Consider the following 27,982-nt stretch of genomic DNA (forward strand, 5'->3'; position numbering starts at 1 on the left):
TGAAGCTGATGTAGGTTATTACACAGTTTTACCAGTCGATAGGGCCTATGCCTAGGGTTCATAACCTTACATTTCCCGAGCAAATTCATTCAAACAAGCATTTTGCAACATCCGCATGCATGTGACCAATACAATTTGATTTGAAATCCCAATAATCCCATTGCCTTGAACTCAGGCTCGCACGAGCGTTAACTGTCCTGTGAACACACATTTGGCTTTCCCACCAGTGACGGTGCAAGTCAATATTATGTAGGCTACTTTAATGCTGTTGTCGCAATCTTTCTTTGCGGAAGCTTGACGTCAATCTATATATAAAAAATAACCGACAACCGACACTCGTGACTTATATGCATTCCACGTGTGTCGTTCAACTGGGATACACACACAACTTTGATCTCGTCTGGAGGAAATGGAAACATACAGGTAAATTTAATAATGATCATTTTATAAAACATACTTTGTGATCCGTAGTCAGAAAATGAAAGTGAATGTCATTTCGTCTGTGTGGGAAGAAATTAAATTACGCTATGATTGTGTCTCAACCGATAGCTGGCACAACACAACTTCAGATGAAGTAAAAACTACAACATCGACATTTTAAGAAAAACACATAGGAGTTTAACGTTAATTATCGAAAAACGCGTAAACGTTAAATAAAAAACAACATATTTTTCAAGAAATTACAAACATGGTTGTCAATCAATTTGATAAGCTTTTAAATGATATCAAACTCCAACTATGTATATTTTCCATTGATGAAGACATGGACGTCCCATGGTATGCTGGGTACCCTTTGACCACCATTCTCCAAAAAGGCACTTTCTGACCACTTCTTCCATGGGAAAACGTGTCTGGAAAGTTTTGTTTAAATCAAAAAGGGATTCTGTTAAAAAGTGATTGAATTCAAATAGATGTACCCATAAATAAAACAATTTGAAGTCTATGAAATAAATGTTAATACATTTATTGAAATATATTGCAAATGTCAAATGGATTAGAAGTTGCAATAGGTAGCAAGCACCATTATTAACTACAGTGTATGGATTGTAGACTGGTGGGCGGTGAGCTGACATCAGTCAAGAATGTGATTAGACAGACCACTGAACAAATGGGGTTGCGTTGCTTGGATTGGACAACGTCTTCTTTATACATTTATGTTCCAATCAATATTGTGAAAATTAAGCAATCCATTATCAGTCAATATTATCAACCCACCAAATGTCCTGTAATGCAATCTGGGATTTAATTAGCTATGGTCCTTCACATTCTGATCAGCAAGCCCCCTGACATATTTATAAATTTTCTCCTGCAGAACACACTTTGTCATGTGGACTGTCCTGGGATTAGCAGCAGTCTTCATCTCTGCCTCGGGTAAATATTTCTCAGCCTCAGTAGACGGCATAGACGTAGTCAAAGTTTAGAAGGGGTGGTGGACAGCAATAAATCACAATTGCTTGTAGAGTTATGGACAAACTGTTTAATGTTGTAACATCCTCGTTCTCTGGAATTTCAAGTGCGACATGGCTCTGAGGTGAAGGTCGTTATTTCTGTTTTCACATCCTCATTTATGTGTCCTTTTTCTGAGAGTCCTTTAGACCTTTTTCCCCCACACACGCGCATGTACACACACATGCACGTACACACACATGCACGTACACACACATGCGCGTATGTACATGCACGTACACACATGAGCATGTACACACACACACACTATATCTCAATGAAGACTGTTTATCTACTCCTCGTATGTGTGTGTGGAGAGCGATAGGAAACACATTATTAGGAGGTGAGAATTCGGCAGATGAATAGGGTGTGTGACCGTGATGAGTGCAATGTCCAGCATTTTATGAGAGCGAGAGAGTTAGTGTCAGTATAATTTGGCATGGGGTTGAAGTAACTTGCCATATCATCATGGAATATTCAGATTTTAATGTGTCACTAGATATCCTCCTCATCTGAGCCAACAAATATGTATTATTCCATGAATTCTATTCAGGTCAAAATGTCTCTTATAGCTGCATTGTCAGTTTCAGGGCAGTAAGAGACTTGAGTTGAGTCCAAGATCAACTCTAAAATGTGCTAAACTGTCCCTGTTGAAGAGCTATGGGGGAATCAGCAAGCCAGTAGCATTTGGGCAAACCCATGGAAAACATAACTATTCCTTAGATATCTGTAGACGATAGGTTGACTTCTAACTGTCTGGCTGTCTCTTATCTATAGTTGCATAACTATCAGTGATATAGGATATACCGTGTTTAGTGTTGTTGGACAGCTATGATGTTCATGAAGTCAAATTTGAATTCCGATCCAGGCTGGTCTGTTTTGTAGATTGATAGAGCTATTGTAATATGGTCTTTTGTTGCTTTGGCATAATTTTAATGTAATGAAATCAAATACACTAATACTAGCCCTTCTATATTTCTTTGATTAAGTAATTCTACCTTTTCACAACATATTGGTTGTTCATTGTTAGAAGCCGTTCCTTTGTGACCTACATAAAGACAATAAGTGTTAATAACTGGCTCTACATTTTATATCGACAACAGATCTGGCAACAATTTACTTCCGCTTCAAATAGCTCACCTGGGAGTGTTGCTCTACTTTCAAATTGCTCTGTTTACTTAATACAATCTCTTATGGGCTATTGAATTTGAAGAACTGTTTGTTACTTTGTATGTGTTGAAAGTAATAATCTATCATCATTTCTAATCTCTCAATATGAGATGTCAAAGATTATCCCAACACCACATGCACCGCCAACTATTGTATGTCCCAAATTAATGCAAAACATGTGCACATGCTCCCATGATGACCTCTAATCATTTTTCAGTCCAAGGCTAAATGCTAGCCAGACACTGCTAGATATAACAAATGGGCACTTACAATCTGTCTGTGGCATTGAACAACAGGCTGAGTGTGTTATTCCACTGACACAACATTCCTCACATTGTTTACTAGAGGTCGACCGATTAATCAGAATGGCCGATTAATTAGGGCCGATTTCAAGTTTTCATAACAATCGGTAATTGACATTTTTGGACACCAATCATTGCCGATTACATTGCACTTCACGACGAGACTGCATGGCAGGCTGACTACCTGTTATGCGAGTGCAGCAAGGAGCCACGGTAAGGTGCTAGCTAGCATTAAACGTATCTTATAAAAAAATCTTAACATAATCACTAGTTAACTACACATGGTTGATGATATTACTAGTTTATCTAGCTTGTCCTGCGTTGCATATAATCGATGCAGTGCCTGTTAATTTATCATTGAATCATAGCCTACTTCGGCAAACGGGTGATTTAACAAGCTCATTCGCGAAAAAAATCGCTGTCGTTGCACCAATGTTTACCTAACCATAAACATCAATACCTTTCTTAAAATCAATACACAAGTATACATTTTTTTCTGTGCAACAGAGTCAGGGTATATGCAGCAGTTTGGGCCGCCTGGCTAATTGCGAACTGTGAAGACTATTTCTTCCTAACAAAGACAGCCAACTTGCCAAACGGGGGATGATTTAACAAAAGTGCATTTGCGAAAAAAGCATAATCGTTGCACGAATGTACCTAACCATAAACATCAATGCCTTTCTTAAAATCAATACATAGAAGTATATATTTTTAACCTGCATATTTAGCTAAAAGAAATTCATGTTAGCAGGCAATATTAAAATAGGGAAATTGTGTCACTTCTCTTGCGTTCATTGCACGCAGAGTCAGGGTATATGCAACAGTTTGGGCTGCCTGGTTGTTGCGAACTAATTTGCCAGAATTTTACGTAATTATGACAACATTGAAGGCTGTGCAATGTAACAGCAATATTTAGATTTATGGATGCCACCCGTTAGATAAAAACGGAACAGTTCCGTATTTCACTGAAAGAATTAAACGTTTTATTTTCGAAATGATAGTTTCTGAATTTGACCATATTAATGACCTACAGCTCGTATTTCTGTGTGTTATGTTATAATTAAGTCTAAGATTTGATATTTGATAGAGCAGTCTGAGCGGTGGTAGGAAGCAGCAGGCTTGTATGCATGCATTCATTCAAACAGAACTTTTGTGCATTTGCCAGCAACACTTCGCTGTGCTTCAAGCATTGAGCCGTTTATGACTTCAAGCCTATCAACTCCCGAGATTAGGCTGGTGTAACCGATGTGAAATGGCTAGCTAGTTAGCGGGGTGCGCGCTAATAGCATTTGAAACGTCACTCGCTCAGAGACTTGGAGTAGTTGTTCCCCTTGCTCCGCGGCTCTTGTGGAGCGATGGGTAACGATGCTTCAAGGGTGGCTGTTGTCGATGTGTTCCTGGTTCGAGCCGAGGTAGGGGCGAGGAGAGGGACGGAAGCTATACTGTTACACTGGCAATACTATAGTGCCTATAAGAACATCCAATAGTCAAAGGGATATAAAATACAAATGGTATAGAGAGAAATAGTCCTATAATTATTATAATAACCTCAACCTAAATCTTACCTGGTATTATTGAAGACTCATGTTAAAAGGAACCACCAGCTTTTGTATGTTCTCATGTTCTGAGCATGGGACTTGCTGTTTTACATGGCACATATTGCACTTTTACTTTCTTCAACACTTTGTTTTTGCATTATTTAAACCAAATTGAACATGTTTCATTATTTATTTGAGGCTAAATTGATGGATTATATTAAGTTAAAATAATTGTTCATTCAGTATTGTTGTAATTGTCATTATTACAAATAAATACATTTAAAAAAAATAGTCAGATTAATTGGTATTGGCTTTTTTTGGTCCTCCAATAATCGGTATCGGTGTTGAAAAATCATAATCGATCGACCTCTATCGTTTACTTAACCTTAGTCCCACTTTCTACATCCACTTGGGTTAAACTTATCCTGGGCAGAAATCAATGGCTATATATTGTTTTTTATGACTTAACGGGGGGGGGGGGGGGGGGGGGGGGGGGGGGTCACGTGAGGTTAGAGGCTGTGTTTGCATAGATGGGACTCTGTTGGGTTGTTTAGGTGAAAGGGGCAGAAATAGTCTCCTGGATGGACAACTGGGATGTTAATGTATAGACACTGTGTGTGACACACATACAGGAGGAGGAATAGAAAGGCAAACTGAATATGTGTGGGTGTGACAGAGGCAACAACTATAGTTAAGATTCTGCTTGATTAACAGTCTTTGTTGAGATATAAAAGAAGTGGTATAAAAGAGGTGACGGTCATTGTTTTTGGTTTAAATTTGTCCTTGTTGTCAAGGTCCTTTGGTAATTTCTTTCCGCATGCACGCATTATACTTTATTACACTTCAATCAATTGTGATTAACTGAAATATATACCCTCTTCTATTCTGTGGCCCTGACCTAAAATTAAGTTATCTGGGCCCTATAGTTATGACAAATAATTTCCTGAATGAATTTAGTTAATTCTTTATAGTAGCTTTACTCAGACTATGACCTTGTGGTCCTATAGTGTGAAGTACTGACCTTCAGAGGTACACATAGGAACTTGCATGGTACTGGTCGGTACCTGTTAGGATACATGTGCAGATAATCTAGTATAATTGAACATTTTCTACCCGATATATACAGTTGAAGTCGGAAGTTTACATACTTAGGTTGGAGTCATTAAAACTCGTTTTTCAACCACTCCACAAATTTCTTGTTAACAAACTATAGTTTTGGCAAGTCGGTTAGGACATCTACTTTGTGCATGACATAAGTAATTTTTCCAACAATTGTTTACAGACATATTATTTCACTTATAATTCACTGTATCACAATTCCAGTGGGTCAGAAGTTTACATACACTAAGTTGACTGTGCCTTTAAACAGCATGGAAAATTCCAGAAAATTATGTCATGGCTTTAGAGCTTCTGATAGGGTAATTGACATCATTTGAGTCAATTGGAGGTGTACCTGTGGATGTATTTCAAGGTCCACCTTCAAACTCAGTGGCTCTTTGCTTGACATCATGGGAAAATCAAAAGAAATCAGCCAAGACCTCAGAAAAAATAATTGTAGACCTCCACAAGTCTGGTTCATCCGTGGGAGCAATTTCCAAACGCCTGAAGATACCGCGTTCATCTGTACAAACAATAGTACACAAGTATAAACACAATGGCATGATGCAGCTGTCATACCGCTCAGGAAGGAGATGCGTTCTGTCTGCTAGAGATGAACGTACCTCGGTGCGAAAAGTGCAAATCAATCCCAGAACAACAGCAAAGGACATTGTGAAGATGCTGGAGGAAACGGGTACAAAAGTATCTATATCCACAGTAAAACAAGTCCTATATCAACATAACCTGAAAGGCTGCTCAGTAAGATAGAAGCCACTGCTCCACAACCGCCATAGAAAAGCCAGACTGCGGTTTGCTACTGCACATGGGGACAAAGATCATACTTTTTGGAGAAATGTACTCTGGTCTGATGAAACAAAAATAGAACTGTTTGACAATAATGACCATCATTATGTTTGGAGGAAACGGGGAGGCTTGCAAGCCAAAGAACACCATCCCAACATTGAAGCACAGGGTTGGCAGTATAATGTTGTGGGGGTGCTTTTCTGCAGGAGGGACTGGTGCACTTCACAAAATAAATGGCATCATGAGGGAGGAAAATTATGTGGATATAGTGAAGCAACATCTCACTACATGAGTCAGGAAGTTAAAGCTTGGTCGCATATGGGTCTTCCAAATGGACAATGACTCCAAGCTTGCTTCCAAAGCTGTGGCAAAATGGCTTAAGGACAACAAAGTCAAGGTATTGGAGTGGCCACCACAAAGCCCTGACCTCAATCCTATAGAAAATTTGTGGGCAGAACTGAAAAAGCATGTGCAAGCAAGGAGACATAGACACCTGACTCAATTACACCAGCTCTGTCAGGAGGAATGGGCTAAAATTCACCCAACTTATTGTGGGAAGCTTGTGGAAGGCTACCCAAAACTTTTGACCGAAGGTAAACAATTCAAAGGCAATGCTACCAAATACTAAATTAGGGTATGTAAACCTCTGACCCACTGGGAATGTGATGAAAGAAATAAAAGCTGAAATAAATAATTCTCTCTACTATTGTTCTGACATTTCACATTCTTAAAATAAAGTGGTGATCTTAACTGACCTAAGACCGGGAATTTTTACTAGGATTAAATGTCAGGAATTGTGAAAAACTGAGTTTAAATGTATTTGGCTAAGGTGTATGTTAACTCCGGACTTCAACTGTATATACAGTACCAGTCGAAAGTTTGGACACCTACTCATTCAAGGGTTTTTATTTATTTGTATTCTACATTGTAGAATAATTGTGAAGACATCAAAACTATGAAAGATCCCAAAAAAAAGTGTAAAACAAATCAAAACATATCTTAGATTTTAGATTCTTGAATGGAAAAGGAAACCGCGCACTGCTCTTGAAAGTATCACTGATCTTTAATAAGCTTACGTGTCGGCCTCACAGCCTTCGTCAGATGATAATATCAAGAGCAGTGTGTGGTTTCCTTTTTCCTTCATCTTGTCCAACTGTACCATGCACCTGCAAAAAAGATTGCTCAGACGTGCGAGTGCCTTTTGAATATTTCAGATTCTTCAAAGTAGCCACCCTTTGCCTTGATGACAGCTTTGCACACTCTTGGCATTCTCTCAACCAGCTTCACCTGGAATGCTTTTCCAACAGTCTTGAATAAGTTCCCACATATGCTGAGCACTTGTTGGCTGCTTTTCCTTCACTCTGTGGTCTAACTCATCCCAAACCATCTCAATTGGGTTGAGTGATTGTGGAGGCCAGGTCATCTGATGCAGCACTCCATCACTCTCACTTCGCTGCAGAATACTGTGGTAGCCATGCTGGTTAGCTGTGCCTTGAATTCTAAATGAATCACTGACCGTGTTACCAGCAAAGCACCATCACACCTCCTCCTCCATGCTTCACTGTGGGAACCACATGTGGAGATCATCCATTCACCTACTCTGCGTCTCACAAAGACACAGCGGTTTGCTGCGATCAAAAATCTCATGCTTGGACTCATCAGACCAAAGGACAGATTTCCACCGGTCTAATGTCTATTGCTTGTGCTTTTCTTGGCCCAAGCAAGTCTCTTCTTCTTATTGGTTTTCTTTTTTTTTAGTAGTCTTTTTATTTAGCAGCAAATCGACCATGAAGGCCTGATTCACACAGTCTCCTCTGAACAGTTGATGTTGAGATGTCTGTTACTTGAACTTTGAAGCATTTATTTGGGCTGCAATCTGAGGTGCAGTTAACTCTAATGAACTTATCCTCTGCAGCAGAGGTAACTCTTGGTCTTCCTTTCTTGTGGCGGTCCTCATGAGAAACAGTTTCATCATAGCGCTTGATGTTTTTTTGCGACTACACTTGAAGAAACTCTCAAAGTTCTTGAAATTTTCCAGATTGACTGACCTTCATGTCTTAAAGTAATGATGGACTGTCGTTAACTGAAATCCAAGTAAGAGTAGCATTCCAGAGAGACATCAGAGACTGTAACGTTATTTGCTTCACGGAAACATGGCTCACTCGAGAGACACTCGGAGTCGGTGCAGCCAGCTGGTTTCTTCAAGCATCGCGCCGACAGAAACAACCATCTTTCTGGTAAGAAGAGGGGCGGGGGGGGGTGTATGCCTTATGATTAACGAGACATGGTGTGATCATAACAACATACAGGAACTCAAGTCCTTCTGTTCACCTGACTTAGAATTCCTCACAATCAAATGTCGACCACATTATCTACCAAGGGAATTCTCTTCGATTATAATCACAGCCGTATATATTCCCCCCCAAGCAGACACATCGATGGCCCTGAACAAAATTTATTTGACTCTTTTCAAAATGGAAACCACATATCCTGAGGCTGCATTCATTGTAGCTGGGGATTTTAACAAGGCTAATCTGAAAACAAGACTCCCTAAATTGTATCAGCATATCGATTGCGCAACCAGGGCTGGTAAAACCCTGGATCATAGCTATTCTAACTTCCGCGATGCATATAAGGCCCTCCCCCGCTCTCCTTTCAGAAAAGCTGACCACGACTCCATTTTTTTGCTCCCTGCCTACAGACAGAAACTAAAACAAGAAGCTCCCGCGCTCAGGTCGGTTCAACGCTGTTCCAACCAATCTGATTACACGCTTCAAGACTGCTTCGATCACATGGATTGGGATATGTTCCGCATTGCTTCCAACAACAACATTGATGAATACGCTGATTCGGTGAGCGAGTTCATTAGAAAGTGCATTGACAATGTCGTTCCCATAGCAACGATTAAAACATTCCCAAACCAGAAACTGTAGATTGATGGCAGCATTCGCGTGAAACTGAAACCATTGCTTTTAACCAGGGCAAGGTGACCGGAAACATGACTGAATACAAACAGTGTAGCTATTCCCTCCGCAAGGCAATCAAACAAGCTAAGCGTCAGTATAGAGACAAAGTAGAGTCGCAATTCAACAGCTCAGACACGAGGTATGTGGCAGGGTCTATGGTCAATCACGGATTACAAAAAGAAAACCAACCCCGTCACGGACCAGGATGTCTAGCTCCCAGACAGACTAAATAACTTTTTTTGCCCGCTTTGAGGACATTACAGTGCCACTGACACGGCCCGCAACCAAAACCTGCGGGCTCTCCTTCACTGCAGCCGACGTGATTAAAACATTTAAACGTGCCAACCCTCTCAAGGCTGCAGTTCCAGACGGCATTCCCAGCCGCGTCCTCAGAGCATGCGCAGACCAGCTGGCTGGTGTGTTTACGGACATATTCAATCAATCCTTATCCCAGTCTGCTGTTCCCACATGCTTCAAGAGGGCCACCATTGTCCCTGTTCCCAAGAAAGCTAAGGTAACTGAGCTAAACGACTACCGCCCCGTAGCACTCACTTCCGTCATCATGAAGTGCTTTGAGAGACTAGTCAAGGACCATATCACCTCCACCCTACCTGACACCCTAGACCCACTCCAATTTGCTTACCGCCCAAATATGTCCACAGACGACGCAATCACAACCACACTGCACACTGCCCTAACCCATCTGGACAAGAGGAATACCTATGTGAGAATGCTGTTCATCGACTACAGCTCAGCATTTAACACCATAGTACCCTCCAAACTCGTCATCAAGCTCGAGACTCTGGGTCTCGACCCCGCCCTGTGCAACTGGGTACTGGACTTCCTGACTGGCCACCACTAGGTGGTGAGGGTAGGTAACAACATCTCCACCCCACTGATTCTCAACACTGGGGCCCCACAAGGTGTGTTCTGAGCCCTCTCCTGTACTCCCTGTTCACCCACGACTGCGTGGCCATGCACGCCTCCAACTCAATCATCAAGTTTGCGGACGACACTACAGTGGTAGGCTTGATTACCAACAACGACGAGACGGCCTACAGGGAGGAGGTGAGGGCCCTCGGAGTGTGGTGTCAGGAAAATAACCTCACACTCAACGTCAACAAAACAAAGGAGATGATTGTGGACTTCAGGAAACAGCAGAGGGAGCACCCCCCTATCCACATCGATGGGACAGTAGTGGAGAGGGTAGTAAGTTTTAAGTTCCTCGGCGTACACATCATGGACAAACTGAATTGGTCCACCTACACAGACCGCGTCGTGAAGAAGGCAAAGCAGTGCCTCTTCAACCTCAGGAGGCTGAACAAATTCAGCTTGACACCAAAAGCACTCACAAACTTCCACAGATGCACAATCGAGAGCATCCTGTCAGGCTGTATCACCGCCTGGTACGGCAACTGCTCCGCCCACAACCGTAAGGCTCTCCAGAGGGTAGTGAGGTCTGCACAACGCATCACCGGGGGCAAACTACCTGCCCTCCAGGACACCTACACCACCGATGTCACAGGAAGGCCATAAAGATCATCATGCAGAACAACCACCCGAGCCACTGCCTGTTGACCCCGCTATCATCCAGAAGGCGAGGTCAGTACAGGCGCATCAAAGCAGGGACCGAGAGACTGAAAAACAGCTTCTATCTCAAGGCCATCAGACTGTTAAACAGCCACCACTAACATTGAGTGGCTGCTAACAACACACTGACTCAACTCCAGCCACTTTAATAATGGGAATTGATGGAAATTGATGTAAAATATATCACTAGCCACTTTAAACAATGCTACTAAATATAATGTTTACATACCCTACATTACTCATCTCATATGTATATATACTGTACTCTATATCATCTACTGCATCTTTATGTAATACATGTATCACTAGCCACTTGAAACTATGCCACTATGTTTACATACCCTACATTACTCATCTCATATGTATATGTATAAACTGTACATCTACTGCATCTTGCCTATGCCACTCTGTACCATCACTCATTCATATATCTTTATGTACATATTCTTTATCCCTTTACACTTGTGTGTATTAGGTAGTAGTTTTGGAATTGTTAGGTTAGATTACTCGTTGGTTATTACTGCATTGTCGGAACTAGAAGCACAATCATTTTGCTACCCTCGCATTAACATACATGTGTATACATGTGACAAATACATTTGATTTGATTCATCTTTTTGATTATTTGAGCTGTTCTTCCCATAATAGATGGTACAATGATTATCTACGCTATACTTGCTTTTTTTGTCACAAATTGAAATTAGTTCACCTATCAGAATTTTAGAAACCATGAAATGGAGGCGCAGTGTCTGCATAGTGCATCTTTCATTTTCTAGTTTTTACTAGCAACTAGTTACAAGTGGGATATAATACAATTCACAGTAACTTACTGTAGCTAATCCATCACACTCACTGACATGATGGTCTGGTAGGAAATTGAGTATTACAATTACATGGTGACTAGCTATAAATGAAATATTGTATGCACATTTGGTATACACGTGAGAAGGGAGAGACTCTTCATCAAAGAACTATAGAATTGATGGAATGGACTTCTTCACTACATCCACCATGTGGGTCAGTCTGTGTGCACAATAACACCCACAATAACACCCTGCTTCAAACATCCAACACATTCCAATCCGATATCTTCATGAGGCGCAGAGCACCTTCCTTCTGTTTCATAGATACACAAAAAAACGAAATAAACCCACCTCTCATTACTCTCACCGAAGCCACCTTATCCAACTCATCCACAATTTCCGTAGTTTCAATTTTCAGACTTCAAATGGATCTCCCAGATAACAACATCGAGCCAAAACCCTTTCTCCAACCAAAAATGAATTAGAAGGCTTGGATATACTAGATTCCACTCCTCTGCACCTAGTCTGGTATTGGAAACCTGGTTGGTGCTGGATCTGCAGAGGGGAGGAAGGACAACCTAAGGAGAGGACAGACCCACAAGGAAGACCATGAGATCAATGGTGGCACTCCTCTGTGGTCTTCCTGCTCTGAGTGAAAGTTATATCTTTGGTCCCTCCTCCGTGCCTGTTCTGGTGCTGGAACTGGGACTGGTGTTGGATCTGCAGATGGGAGGGGGAACAAACTGAGGAGTGAGCCGATACACTTGGAAGCCCAGGACCCGGAAGTCAGTGATGGTACTCCCCTGTGGCCTGCCCGCTCCAGGCTTAGGTCTAGATCTTTGGTCTTTCCTCTGCGCCTCTTCTGGTGTGGTGATGAATGGTTCCTGGTTCTGGTCTGGTTCTGTGAGAGGGATAGGTGTAGTGGGAGGAAGGGGGAGAGAGATGGTGAGGGAGAGAGATGATGGGGAGGGTATGTCCATTGGCCTGGTGACAGGTGGGGGCCGTTTGTGAGACATCTTGGGTGGTGGGTTGGTCGGTGCCTGTGTTAAGGTATGGGTCTGGTTCTGAGTCTTCGTTGTTGTTGTCTGGTGGAGGGGGAGGGATTTGGGCTAGTGGGGTTGGTGGCATTGGCCATTGCTCTGCCGGCCTAGGAATTGGTGTAGGTTATGAAGAAGTGCCCCCCTTTCCCGCACAGGTTGCAGGGTCGTGTGGAAGTGCAGTCTGAGGTGGGATGGTCCCCTTTACAGATTCTGCAGATAATGGCTGGGCAGTTGGTTCTGGTCTGGGTGTTGTCTGGTCTGGTTGTTGGTCTGCTATTGTCCTGCAGGAGGAGGAAGGACAAACCTCAGAGCAAGCGGACACCTGGGAGCCCATAGGTCAATGGAGGCACTCCCCTGTGGTCTGCTCGCGCCAGGTGTAGGTTGGTGTCTCCGGTTCTGGTGGCAATGCAGCCTGATATGCTCCAGGTGGTTGGCAATTGGCTGGTCCTGGTCTGGTCGGTGGTGGCCTGAGGAGGGCAAAAATAAATAAATAAAGGCAGGGGAAGAGGGCTACAGGCCAAGGGTAGTGGGAGTAAGGCTCGCCTCTGCATTACTCAACTCGCCTCAAGGCCTGCATTCCGTCATCTCCTCCTCAGGCAGCTAGTCCGGTGCTGGTTCTGGATGCTGAGGGGGGTCTGGGGTGGGCCATGGACTTGGGAGGTGTCAAACGAGGTGCTCTACTTGCGTTGGCATAACACTTACTGTAAACTGCTATAAGACTTCCACTGACAGTTGATAGGTGAGAATTGTTTGTTAATTGAATGATTAGAATATTCTGCCCTGAAACATCATTGTATGGAATTGATTAGAATGTATAAAATCATAATCAATAAATGTGTAGTCCTAGTCAGAATTAGGGTAAAACAATATGTCTTTATGGTATTTTAAACACAGACTGTCTGAGCTTGGTGCCGACCTGACTAGAGATTTGGGAGAGAACGGGGAGTACGTCTCAAGGACAAGGTCACTATCTCTGTCGGCTGGGTAGTGAGACAGACAGTGTGTGCGTAGCAGGACATGTGTATGTGTGTGCGTATTAGAGGTCGACTGATTATGATTTTTCAACACTGATACCGATTATTGGAGGACCAAAAAATGCTGATACCGATTAATCTGCCGATTTTAATTTATTTATTTATTTTTTTATTGTTATTATTTTTTTGTTGTATTTTTTGTTGTTGTAATAATGACAATTACAACAATACTGAATTAACACTTATTTTAACTTAATATTAAACATCAATAAAATCAATTTAGCCTCAAATAAATAATGAAACATGTTCAATTTGGTTTAAATAATGCAAAAACAAAGTGCTGGAGAAGAAAATAATATGTGCCATGTAAAATATGTGCCATGTAAAAAAGCTAACGTTTAAGATCCTTGCTCAGAACATGAGAACATATGAAAGTTGGTGGTTCCTTTTAATGTGAGACTTCAATATTCCAAGGTAAGAGGTTTTAGGTTGTAGTTAATATAGTATTTATAGGACTATTTCTCTCTATACCATTTGTATTTCATATACCTTTGCCTATTGGATGTTCTTATAGGCACTATAGTATTGCCAGTGTAACAGTATAGCTTCCGTCCCCCTCCTCGCCCCTACCTGGGCTCGAACCAGGAACACATCGACAACAGCCACCCTCAAAGCATCGTTACCCATCGCTCCACAAAAGCCGCGGCCCTTGCAGCACAAGGGGAATAACTACTCCAAATCTAAAAGCGAGTGACGTTTGAAACAGTATTAGCGCACACCCAGCTAACTAGCTAGCCATTTCACATTGGTTAAGGCTGATAGGCTTGAAGTCATAAACAGCGCTGTGCTTGCGAAGAGCTGCTGGCAAAACGCACGAAAGTGCTGTTTGAATGAATGATTATGGGCCTGCTGCTGCTCAGTCAGACTGCTTTATCAAATCAGACTTAATTATAACATAATAACACACAGAAATACGAGCCTTTGGTCAATAATATGATCGAATCCGGAAACTATCATTTCGAAAACAAAACGTTTATTATTTTAGGGAAATACAGAACCGTTCGGTATTTTATCTAACGGGTGGCATCCCTAAGTCTCTAAATATTCTTGTTACATTGCACAACCTTCAATGTATGTCATAATTACATACAATTCTGGCAAATTAGTTCGCAATGAGCCAGGCAGCCCAAACTGTTGCATATACCCTGACTCTGGAAATCGGCACCCAAAAACACCGATTTCCGATTGTTATGAAAACTTGAAATCGGCCCTAATTAATCGGCCATTCCGATTAATTGGTCGACCTCTAGTGCTTATGTTTGTGTGTGTGTGGGCATGAGAAGTCAGTATACAATTAATTGTTTTGTATTCTTGACTTTAGAACGTTCCCGTGAATAAACATTTGTGTAACGGTCGTCGGTGGAAGAAGGTGAGGACCAAAGCGCAGCGTGGTACTTGTTCATGTTATTTATTTCAACTGAACAACATCAAACAAAGAAACAAAAAGCACAACCGAAACAGCTCCGTCAGGTGCAAAACACACTAAACCGAAAATATAATCACCCACAACTCAAGGGTGAAAACAGGCTGCCTAAATATGGTTCTCAAACAGAGACAACGATTGACAGCTGCCTCTGATTGAGAACCATACCAGGCCAAACACAGAAATACCAAATCATAGATAAAAGAACATAGACCGCCCACCCAACTCACGCCCTGACCATACTAAAACAAAGACATCACAAAGGAACTACGGTCAGAACGTGACAATTTGACTATTGTAGCTGGGCCTCCGCCTGATTTCATTTCAACCAGTTTCCCACAAATTCTGGGTTTCAGGCTGAGAATAATATAATTAAATTGGGTTATGTACTTGGAGAACACATTTTTCTTAACACAGTTGGCACAAATACACATATATTTGACCACGCCCCAAATATGCTTATGAGCCCCACCAGTACATTGCCCACTCCTATCAAAGTACAGTGATGATCGTACCTTATATTCAAAATATTGGGTAGAAAAATGTCCCACAAGGTACCAAACTGTACGATGCAAGTTCATATGTGTACCTGTGAAATGTATCTTTTGACCTTTTTGTACCCCAGGTAACAACACTGTAGTGTACCCTAACTATGCCCTTATTTTTGGTGTGTTAATATATACTGAACGAACATGCAACAATTTCCAAGATTTGACTGACTTACAGTTCATTTCAATTATAGTCCATTGAAATAAGATCATTATGCCCTTATCTATGGATTGCACATGACTGGGAATACAGATATGCATCTGTTGGTCACAGATGCCATTCAAAAAAGGTAGGGGCATGGATCAGAAAACCAGTCAGTATCTGGTGTGACCACCATTTGCCTCATGCAGCACGACATATCTCCTTCGCATAGAGTTGATCAGGCTGTTGATTGTGGTCTGTGGAATGTTGTTCCACTCCTTTTCAATGGCTGTGCGAAGTTGCTGGATATTTGCGAGAACTGGAACACGGTGTTGTACACGTCTATACAGAGCATCCCAAACATGCTCAATGGGTGACATGTCTGGTGAGTAGGCAGGCCATGGAAGAACTTGGACATTTTCAGCTTCCATGAGTTGTGTACAGATCCTTGCAATATGGGGCTATGCATTATCTTGCTGAAAAATGAGGTGATGGCGGCAGATGAATGGCATGACAATGGGCCTTAGGATCTCATCATGATATCTCTGTGCGTTCAAATTGCCATCGATAAAATGCAAATGTTTTCATTGTCCATAGCTTATGCCTGCCCACACCATAACCCCACCGCCACTACGGGGCACTCTGTTCACAACATTGACATCGGCAAACCGCTCGCCCACACAACACCATACACGTGGTCTGCGGTTGTGAGGCCGGTTGGACGTACTGCAAAATTTTCTAAAATAACTTTGGAGGTGGCATATGGTAGAGAAATTAACATTAAATTCTCTGGCAACAGCTCAGGTGGATATTCCTGCTGTTAGCATGCCAATTGCATGCTCCCTCAACTTGAGACATCTGTGGCATTGGGTTGTGTAACAAAACTGCACATTTTAGAGTGACCTTTTATTGCCCCCAGCACAAGGTGCACCTGTGTAATGATCATGCAGTTTAATCAGCTTCTTGAAATGACACACCTGTCAAGTGGATGGATTATCTTGGCAAATGAAAAATGCTCACTAACAGGGATGTAGAAATATACTTCTTGTGCCTATGACAAATGTCTTATTTTAGCTCATGAAACATGGGACCAACACTTTACGTGTTGCGTTTATATTTTTTTTCTGTGTATGTTCCAAGCAATTAGTATGAACCAATGCATTCTTAAACAAGGGGGTTGTATACTCTACGTAAGGGCTCTTCAAACCTGTTCCTGGAGACCTACCCTCCTGTAGGTGTTCACTCCAACCCGAATTATAACTGACATGATTTAGTTCATCAACCAGCTAATTATTAGAATCAGGATGGTAGCTCTGCAGGAACAGGGTTCGAGAGCCCTGCTCTACGCCAAGTGTCCTTGAGCACTGCTAGTTTTGATGTTACGCTGGTGTTGATAATTTGACCATATTTAGCTAATTTTAACAAAGTTCAGAAATGCATTCTTGCCAACAAGTGTGTGGCCATATCTCTTTCACACTCACATATCTGGTGGTGTAGCTGCACTGTAGATTGCACATTTCAGGTTGCTAGCGACCAAGAGGTTACGAGTTAAAATCACATTTGTGGTCACAGTACAATATTTTACAGCAATTGAAATCAGAATACAGCAGCATACTGTCAATTGTCGAAATGACCCCTTCACGTTGTTGTATATATTTACTTTGTTTTTACTAGAATGCTAGGCAAAGTGCAAAAATGTATTCTTGACCATCACCATTAGGTTATGTTCACAGAACTGGTGGCGCAGCAGGAAATGCAACAAACTTGCTGTAAAACGGCAACATTTTTGCTACACCCCATGCAAAGGGGGCCGGTAAAATGTTCTGCACGCAAGAACAATCATGACCCCGGCCAAAAAGTGTCTCCCTCTGTGTCACAATGGGATTCGATTAAACTATTAGTGTCCGTTGCTATATCAAAGGTGTGATGACCTAATGATTTGGAATTTTGGATATCATTCCAGCCTAAATTATGTTCTTATAACTATGTAAACCTGGCTGATTTCCTAAAAACATTCGCTGTTTAAACAAGTTTTGTTTAGCTAATAAAATGAAAACATTACTTCAAACTACTTTTGGGTACCTTGTTAACATTACAACTTGAAATCCATGTCTTAAACGTTGCTAAGTTTCAGAAATGGCAAAGAAAATGTGCCATCTGCTTGACACATTAAAGTTACTTACCTTACAGATCACAAAGTCAGCAATATCCACTCCATTAAAATGCAAATCCGTTTGATTCATACACTGACGTTTGATTCATACACTGACATACACTGATTGTCTGGCTGTCATGTTTTTATTTCAACCTGCCCTTCCCTTGTCTACACTGAAATAATATCATTTTAGTTTAGTTTATTAATTCGACCATTTAAAAAAAAAAGCACATATAAAACTTAAAAGCCATACATGCACATGAATAAAATCATAGAGGATAACACACAATAAAGTCTGGGACTTATTTCCATTGTGGTCCTCTTGAGACAAGATGGCTAGACAAGACCGAACACAGTATGGCAGTGAAATAATAAAACATAAAAGAAGAACATCTATCTCATCATTCCAGTTACATTATAGGGGTTATTCATATGGGCACAGAGGACACCAAACACATTTTAACTTTATTTTTTAAAGCTGTCCAAAGAGGACGTTGTATTGATAGGCAGAGGCAACTCATTCCATTCTGAGGCTCCAGTATACAAGAAAGTACCTTTTCCCAGCATTACTCCTGAACCTGTATAAGCACACATCAGCAACACCTGATCTGGTGCTGTGATTGTGTGTGCATCCCTAACACGAGGAAAGTAAACACTTAAATACCTCGGCGCAGGACCATAAATACTCCTGTAAACCAAACCTAGTCTAATCTGGGACACAGTTTAGTTCCTGAAAGCAGTTCCTGCCTATGTGAGTACGTGGACTCACCTTCAATACTACCCTGATCAGGTTATTCTGGGCTATCTGGAGCTTCCCCTTCATAAGTTTAGATAAGCCCCCAAACCATGAAGTACTTGCATAGTCAAAATGGCATTGAATGAGGGCAGTAGCTAGCACTTTCATGGAGTCCTTATCAAGCAGCTTGGACTTTCTAGACAAAAACTTAGTCCTGGCATTAGTCCTAGCACCTTATTGGCCATGCTCACACCTCCCAAGCTTCCATCAAGGATACATCCCAAGTAGCTAACAGAGGTTTTAGTAGTCAGCACCTCACCCCCTAACTCCACTCTGATTTCAGACGACCTACACAATTTAGGTCTGGATCCAAAAATAATTGCTTCAGTTTTCCCTGAATTTTCCCAGAGATAGCTTATCTCTAAACCGTTTGCTAATGTTAGTAAGCTCTGTGCTAAGTATGCTCTCCAACAGTTTTACTTGTGAGACACCAGAAGTGTAGAGTCATCCGCATAAAGAAAAAGACTGCAGTAGTCCTCTTATGATTCATTTTTGTTAGTACACCCTTGTGGTTGAATATATGTATCTATTGTAGGTCCTAGGATACAACAATGAATAATGTGGAACAAATAAATACCTTCAAAGGAAACTTATAATAATGAACACCCTGTGAAACAGCTGTGAAAACCAACCTGGCAATATTTAAGATTTTAATACATAAACTTTGATATTTTTTGGTACAGTTGTGTATTTTCGCCGATTTTTAGTACACTCACATGGCCATCATAGACTAAAATACTGAATTCTGGTGTGTGGAATATAGAGGAGGTGGTTGCTGTGCAGGTGAGAGGTTCAGCCTGTCACTTGTTCTCAACATGCAGCCAGTCTCAGAAGGGGGACTTGAAGAGGGAGACTGCAAAGTCCAGGCACTGCTGCTCCCTTAGTTCTGAGTGTTTGCAGTGCTAGTGTTTTTTCAGTTAATCTGTGTATCTCCCATATTGATAGAGCAAGAAAACTGTTCCCTGGGACCCTAGGTCCTAGAGAACATGAGCTGAGTTAAAGGGAACAGGGGAAAGGACAGAGATGCAAACACACAGGTTACACTTTACTGGAAGAACATTTTATGGGATTAGTCCAGTTTTATAAATGGGAGGTATGTACTTTTCACTATCAAAATAAAGAGCGTCACACACTCCATATATAAACTTCAAGTAATTTATTGGGTATTTACCAACGTTTTGGCATCACTGTGCCTTCTTCAGGGTATATACTTTTCAAACACTTTTGGAAGGTAAAGCCTACCTCATACTGGTCCCCCGACTCAGAGAATCAGACTGATCCGAACTCGCTGGTTCTGGTAGATGGGATACCTCCTGGGGGGCTCTGACAATCAATGGTTTTAAAGTAATTTGGAGAGGTAAATTGTTATAAGCTCAGTATAACTACCATTTCTTGCTTTTTGAAATGTCAACCAAAGCATAAAAGCGTCAGTACTTTCAGTGGTCGACCGTCCAACTGGAGAAGATTGTTGGCTTCCACCGAGGTAACCCTAGGAAGACAGATAAAAATATCAGTGTTAAGGAAACTAAAACTAGCTTCAGGTTATTTTGTGTGCAAATGCAAATAGTTATGAGATTTTTTATATTCACCTTAGCAGATGGTGACCCCAGCTAGGAGCGAAAGAGCAGCGAGGTTCCCTTGGTCTCGCCTTCCTTTCGTCCTTCTTCCAAACCAAGTAATTAGCCCGGATGTCTCGTCCTTTACCGACCTTAATGGGTATTGCCTCCACCCACTTGGTAAAGTGATCGGTTGCCGTCAGACACCAGCTGTTGCCATTCCTGGATTTGGCGAAGAGTCCGATGAGGCCCACCCCTAACATTTAAAGTGTTGGAGAAGGTTGCTTTTATCTTATCCGTATCTGTGTCATACAGTATGCAGATGTTCATATTTGTAAGGATACTGACACACACACACACACACACACGTTCTATAATATTGAACTCTGCTTTGGTCAAATAAAGCAACCATTACAAAACAATTTATCAGGGCGAGATTTGAATTGGGACACTTACCGATCATATGACATGGTGAAACAACTTTGATGGGCTGCAACTCCAGCGCCACAGTCTTCACCCTCTCAAACTTCTGGCAGACTACACAGATACTGACCTTTTTAAGCAAAAAGTGACAAATTGAAACATTTTGTGCTCTCTGATATGACATTCATTGAAATCATAATTTCAGATATAATAGAATGTGATTGATAAACAAAAGGTTATTTCACTTGCCCAGCTGTGCACCTCCTTGACATTTCCCTGTCAGAAGAAGCGTAGGTTGATTTTGGCAATCATGCACTTCACTCCGAAAGTAAGCATTTCACTGTAAGGTGACCTGTTGTATTCAGCATTTCACTGTAAGGTGACCTGTTGTATTCGGCGCATGTGACTAATGCGATTTGATTTAAAATGGCCAGCATGCATCTCGGTCAGCACGGCCTCCTTCTCCTTAGTAAAAATCACCCTCAGTGTGGCTGGCCATTCTTCCCTGTAGGTACATATGATTGCCTAACAAGTTGGAAGAGAAGAGTTGTTGAAATACTAAAGTCTAATTACATTTGCACTCTGCTGTCTTTCTCTCTACATCTCTCTCTCTCTGTCTGTTTTCCACTCTCTTCCAACCTCTCTCTCACTTTCATCCTTTCTCACTTTCTTCCTCTCTCCCTCTTGCTCTGTCCTTTTAGCGATGACACCTAGTTAAGGGCATTTGGAATTACGTTAATTGCTTACACCTCTCCATTTGATTAGGTTTCACTTATCGCTAGATACCTCAACATGACAGACTTGAACTACTATATGTATATCTAGTCAAATGTAGATGACCAACTAGCTAGATGCAAAATGGTTGTTGAAAAGTGGTTGTACATAGTTAAATCGGTCCAGTTAATTCAACTTCTTAAGGATCGGTGTCCCTCTACCGGGACAACTTCCGGTGAAACTAGAGGGTGTGAAATTCAAATAAATAATCATAAAAATGATGGATTTTAAACATTTATGTACATGTGTCTTATATCGACGCAAAGCTTAGTCTTGTTAATCTGTCCGATTTGCAGTAGCTATTACAGCTAAAACATGCCATGCAATTATCTTTTTTTGAGGACGGCGCCCCACAAACTATTTTTCCACCGGCACAGGTTTCATACATTAATAAATAACGATTAAATATTCACTTTTTGAAAATCTTCCTCTGATTTGTCATCTAAGGGTCCCAGCTATAACATGTAGTGTCGTTTTGTTAGATAAAATTGTTCTTTATATCCCAAAAAGTCTGTTTAGTTGGTGCCATCGATTTGAGTAATCCACTCGTTCAACATGCAGAGAAAAGAATCCGAAAATCTTACCCTTTGTTTCAACAAGTTAAAATACATTTCTATTTACTCCTCAGATACCCTAAAATGTAATCGAACTATAATATTTATTTTGGAAAGAAGTATGTTCAATAGGAAACCGATTTTAGCAGGTGGTAATGTCTTCATGGCGCACTCAAACACAAATTTCCAAGATTGTGTCCCTCTACTAAAACTGATATTTCTTATTCGTTTTTGAAGTTACAAACCTTTGTACATAGACTGCTGACACCCTGTGGAAGTCATTTGTTTAGCATCCAGGGAGCTAATTTTCAATATGATATTTCTCTTGCGTATCTAAGAGGTCTCTTCTCTCTCTTCTCTCTCAAAAAAAATATTCCAGTTGATTTTTCTTTGGATTTTCTCCTACCATATCTATTGTGTTATATTCTCCTATATTATTTTTACAAAATTCTACAAACTCCAAAGTGTTTTATTTCCAATGGTACCAATTGTATGCATATCCTGGCTTCGGGGCCTGAGCTACAGGCAGTTTACTTTGGGCACGTCATTCAGACAGGAAGTGGAGAAAAAAGGGGCCTAGCCCTAAGCTTAACGTTACCCTGAATTGTGAATTTCTCTGAATGTGTCGCCTCTTGTCGATCAGTGGTGCCTTCATAGTACTTCACCTGGTTGGAAAGATAAAAGAAAATCTCCTCAAGGGATGCCATTGAAGTGCAAGCTACATAAAAACAAAAAGCTACAATAACAGTTACAGTTAACTAAATTAAACTGTCTGACTAGGCAGGCTGAGGTAAGTAATACAGTAGCTAGCAACGCCAATCAAAAAACGGCTTAAATTATTTCTTCATATTTCTTCATATTTTCTTTATATAAAGACAAATATATGGTAAAGAAAGAGTGTTGTCTGTCCAGCCTTTTCGGTCTTCTGAAGCAGCAGGTTGTCATCATTAAAAACACCGTCCTTGGAAAGCAATTCTGAGGTACAGGCTGCGTCCTACTTCCTTGGTGACCGCTACGAGGTAAAATAGAGCCAAGCATCCAGCATAGCAACGGATGCCTTGGTTCATTACGTAATCCAGTCAGAATTTTGCAAGTTCTAGTAACATAAGCTAGAACTCATCAAATGACATTGTGATGCCGGGGGGGACTATTTGGCATGACAGGCCCCCAAAAGGCTAGGGCCATCTCTGACTGCATGTGTTGGTATAGATGCAGACCTGTTAGCCCCTTATGATGAGTTCAGATTGTTTGGCGGCCCCCACCCCCATCAAAGTTGCCCATTGCTGTTTAAGAGTCTGGCTCTTTTCCTATATTCCTCGGTACCATGGGGAGTTTTCCTAAACCACTGTTGCCATTTTCCAACCTTTTCTTATCTTGTTACAGACAAGTACAACTTGGCAAAAACTATTGGAAATTAACCTTGAGGAATTGAAACTATTCAAAAATGCCTTTTTTTGTCTTCTAGCCCTCTCAGGTGTGAAAGGAATTGTGACACAGAAGGTCCTCCTGCATTGCCCCTGCGTAAATAGAAATGTGAGAAAGACAATTATCTGGCAGCTAGAAGAGCATACCATCGTGCTCCGTCATGATGGAAGTAATAACCACACAACCATAGGGACGAGATATGAAAACAGGGCCAGTCTCTTTCTAAATGAAGAGAAGGACAACTGTTCGCTGCTCCTCTCAGGCATCACTGTGGCAGACCACGGGACATACAAATGCTCCTTTACAGCCGACGCTTTTGTCTACGAACAAGTAATTCTACATGTGGCTGGTAAGTCATTTGGTTTGTTTGTTCATTCAGTCATCGGATGATTTCATTGTTTACTTCCCTTTCTTTTCTACTTAAAAAATTACTCAATTTCAGGCACGCTGTAGTTGATTATCTCCTCTCTCCTCTTCAGCGAGCTACAGTGTCTGTATGGACCTCGTCTCAGACCAGGCTTCGGTGAGTTCCGGAGGGGGAGAGGGGTCGAGGGTGTACCAGTGTAAAGCCTCTGGGGGCTATCCAGAGGGCCAGATTCACTGGGAGCTGGAAGGACATCCTCTGGTGAACCCCTCCAGGAGGGATGTGACCCACCTGGACAACATTACAGGACTCTACAGCCTGACCAGCAACCTGACCATCGAGCTGAGTGAGGGTGAAACACTGCAATGTGTGGTGGAGAACACAGCCTTGGCCTCCAACCTCAACTCCAACTCCAGCTGCAATCAAAATCATAGTGAGTACATGAGACGAGTGATACCAGTAGATCTACTAACCAGTAGCAGTATATCATGGTAGTCAGGGTCTGGATTTTCACCACCAGGGTGAATACATTGAATAATTTTGATTTGGGTCTCAGCTTGTACATAAAGTCCTAAAACATCTGCATGGGAATACATGAGAATGAAAATCTAGGAGTGGGTGCTTGAGGGTGGGGGAAAGCTAGGGAAAGCCCAGGCATAAAAACACAACAGGGAAAAACCTTAACTCTGCTGTGTGAAACTACAGAGAAACAACAGTATTATCTCTATTAGCATTACCAATGAGTAGAGAACAGTGTTTCCTCTGACTGAACCCAATGTTTGGATAAAAAATGAAGGAGCTGGAATCCACAGTGATGTGTTGACGAGTAAGTCAACAAAGAAAGTTACACTGCTGTGGCACGTTGGGAGGAAGTGTTTGTTTTTGTTGGAAAGCCTTTTCACCACAGGTCAAGTTACACCAAGAGGTCTGACTTTTCAAATTCTTCCTCTGACAGCTTTTTGGCTTCACCTTCTCTTATCTAAAACATGTTTCTGGAGCGTGTCATAGTTTATATTCCCTATTCATATGTTTTCTGTTTCCTCTCTCCTTTCCAGTGCCCATGGAAGGTAGCATACATTATAAAGTACAGGTTGCAGCAGTTGTGGCTGTCAGCCTGATTGTGATTTTTATTGTGGGAGTCCTGCTGGTGTTCTTACTAACTAGATGTCGCCGACATGAAAGGTCAACGGTGAGCCTTTCCCCTCATTATTTGCCAGGATTTCTGGCCAGTGTTTAATGCTGTTTGGTAACAGTGTCTGGTAACAAACCAGAGAGCAAAGTCCAAAAGTTAATCCATTGTGTTTGAGTTAGAAATAAAACATACTAATAAAATAGTTCTTAAATAGTGATTGAATAGAGTTGTGAATTGAACGAGCATTTCAGACTTTGTGTGTGAGAAATGTTTTTTGTTTTTCCCAGAGAGACACAGAGAGGCAGGAAAGAGGCGTGACCCAGTCGTTTAATGTGTATGAAGATGACTCTGCCTGAATGTGTGAAGAGTCTCCCCCCTCTGATGCAACAATCTCTCTTCAACTGGCAGACAACAAAATGGAGGGATGATGATAAGAGGAACTGAAAGTTAAAATAAGGCCTGTGTTCAATGTAGAACTTGGAGCAACATTGAGCAATGTGTTGTGCCGTCATGTCTGAACTATTCTTTGGGTTTTATGCAAAGAGGCAAACGGCACCTGAAAGTGGTTAATCATGGTTTTCCCTAGTTCGATGACACTGAACTGAACCCTGAGTTACGAATATGATGACGAGAGCAGAGTACAAAATGTGGCCATGGAGACAAGGTTTAGGAACTAAAAGAGAAGAGAAGAACAGCATGATAGGAGAAATGACTGTGGTCAATGGACCGAATGTGAGCTAGACTCAGTGAATGAAGCCCCCCCCCAAAAAGGGAGCCTGTGTATTGCAATTGTAGAGTTTACTCACTTCTTAAAGTACAGGTGCTTTCATATTTCTAAGAAGAGTAACAGCTGTTACATGACTGAACAGCCATCGTTGTCTTTATGCATTTTGTATACTGCATGTTCCTGGTGTTGGTCTAATGTAGATATGTCTGCTCTAAACAAGATACCCCTGTGTTTAATGTCAAACTGGAATGGGGGAGCCCCTACTGTGCTTTTAAAACCCCTTATAATGTCACTGGTCACATTATAAGGAAGCTGCAGTAGGAAGTGACTACTTTGCTGAACCATTTGAATCATGCTGAGGATTCAAACCATTTGGTTTTATGTTAGACCAAATGATTAGTTTTCATGTAAATAGTCAATGACGTTGTTTTACTTAGAATTGTGAAGAATTGGACATGTTAATTGCTTATTGTTATGTAGCTTGCTGTGAACTTAGAGACCATGTCATGGGATGACTAATGTCAAGGATTATTCAATTTACAAATGTCAAGCAAATTATCTGGTTACTCCAGTTTAAAGGTCTTCACAGGTCCACCTGAATACTCCAGACCTGACTTGAGACCGGGTCTGAAATGAAATATTTTTGTTCTGGTCTGGGTCGTGTCCTGTTTGATTGTTATCAGGTGTCAGGTCTATGTACAGTAAGCACAGATGATAGACCTGAGTGGACTCGAATGGACCCGACCAAGGCTTTGCATAGCCTATAGAGGGCTTGACGTACGATGCCTCCTGGCGGTCATGTTGGAAGACCACGGCATTAATTATTCTGTTCTGACAACAACAGCCAAGTGACTACACCAAACTGTATGATAACAGTGGCCAGTGCCGACCCGTCATTCAGGGCAGGTGGGGCTTTTGAGACCCACATTTTTAGAAAAAACATTTTTGGCGGGGCTTGCCTGTTTTGCATGTTATTTTGGCATTAATACGGGTCACATATCAGTTTGCAAACAATATAAAAAATAAAATAAAAACACTTTTGTTCAAACGTTTGGGGTCACTTATAAATATCCTTGTTTTTAAAGAAATACAGTATAGACATTGTTAATGTTGTAAATGGCTATTGTAGCTGGAAAAGGCAGATTTTTTATGGAATATCTACATAGGTGTACAGAGGCCCATTATCAGCAATCATCACTCCTCTGTTCCAGATATATGCTCGTCGGCCATTGGACGTAAACATTACACAACAAGTTGGAAATTGCAAATTCAACAATGAGTGGTTTGTAAGGAAGTGAGCACAACCAGGTGATACTTTATACTGATGCATAAATGATGTAATATGCCAGGGAGTTATACTGTAGCTATGTAATACTATGTGTGGTGTGTAGTAAGCTGTTAGTACCCCATGTGCCTCACGTTAATAATTTGGTCCCTTTTTCCCTCTTTCGCCTACTGTTCTGACTTGGTGGTGCACATGTAGTCTATAGCCTGTTTTAGAGAAATGTAATCATAGAATATTATAAGAGCATTCATTGTCTGCTTATTTGGCCCCATTATTTATTCTACGGTTCTGACTTGATGTACAAAGAGAATACTGTAAAAATGCCCATGATCTGTCGCTGTATACTGCATGTTCCTGGTGTTGGTCTAATGTAGATCTGTCTGGTCTAAACAAGATTTCCCTCTGTAAATGCCAAACTGGTATGGGGGAGCCCCTACTGTCCTATTAAAACCCCTTATAATGTCACTGGTCACATTCAAAGGAAGCTGCAGTAGGAAGTGACTACTTTGCTGAACCATTTGAATCATGCTGAGGATTCAAACCATTTGGTTTTATGTTAGACAAAATTATTAGTTTTCATGTAAACGATGCCTCCTGGCGGTCATGTTGGAAGACCACGGCATTAATTATTCTGTTCTGACAACAACAGCTAAGTGACTACACCAAACTGTATGATAACAGTGGCCAGTGCCGACCCGTCATTCAGGGCAGGTGGGGCTTTTGAGACCCACATTTTTAGAAAAAACATTTTTTGGGGGGCTTGCATTAATACGGGTCACATCAGTTTGCAAACAATGTAAAAAAAGATATGTATCATTGAGTTAATAAAGCCGCATACAAACATGGTCTCTTTTTTTGTTTTCTTGAGTAAGGCAGCTCCCAAATGC

The 27,982-nt window shown here is 41.4% G+C and overlaps 1 protein-coding gene across 3 annotated transcripts; it reads left to right on the forward strand.

The window, feature by feature from the left end:
- LOC110502020 (CD276 antigen) lies at nucleotides 1–27,942 on the forward strand. Of its 3 annotated transcripts, XR_005038960.1 has the most exons (7): nucleotides 1–423; nucleotides 1,313–1,371; nucleotides 15,113–15,160; nucleotides 23,628–23,936; nucleotides 24,067–24,384; nucleotides 25,007–25,140; nucleotides 25,371–27,942. XR_005038960.1 is itself a non-coding variant. In XM_021579926.2 (6 exons), exons 1-6 carry the CDS (start codon nucleotides 410–412, stop codon nucleotides 25,437–25,439), a joined length of 903 nt encoding a protein of 300 aa, XP_021435601.2. In that variant the 5' UTR covers nucleotides 4–409; the 3' UTR covers nucleotides 25,440–27,942. The 3 variants fall into 3 exon arrangements, 2 of the variants coding, with proteins under 2 accessions (XP_021435601.2, XP_021435600.2); XM_021579926.2 differs by lacking the exon at nucleotides 15,113–15,160 and having other exon boundaries at nucleotides 4–423; XM_021579925.2 differs by lacking the exons at nucleotides 1,313–1,371; nucleotides 15,113–15,160 and having other exon boundaries at nucleotides 6–423.
- The last annotated feature ends 40 nt before the right edge of the window (nucleotides 27,943–27,982 follow it).

This window comes from Oncorhynchus mykiss, chromosome 22 (assembly GCF_013265735.2).
Source record: "Oncorhynchus mykiss isolate Arlee chromosome 22, USDA_OmykA_1.1, whole genome shotgun sequence".
In the NCBI taxonomy this organism is placed as follows: domain Eukaryota; kingdom Metazoa; phylum Chordata; class Actinopteri; order Salmoniformes; family Salmonidae; genus Oncorhynchus; species Oncorhynchus mykiss.

What these genes read in the sequence shown, in the direction of transcription:
- LOC110502020 (XM_021579925.2), top strand. Translation starts at nt 348, where the DNA reads ATGCATTCCACGTGTGTCGTTCAACTGGGATACACACACAACTTTGAT. An exon ending in AGTAATTCTACATGTGGCTG is followed by an intron (nt 23,937 to 24,066) that starts GTAAGTCATTTG and finishes TCTCCTCTTCAG; the next exon opens with CGAGCTACAGTGTCTGTATG. An exon ending in GCCGACATGAAAGGTCAACG is followed by an intron (nt 25,141 to 25,370) that starts GTGAGCCTTTCC and finishes TGTTTTTCCCAG; the next exon opens with AGAGACACAGAGAGGCAGGA.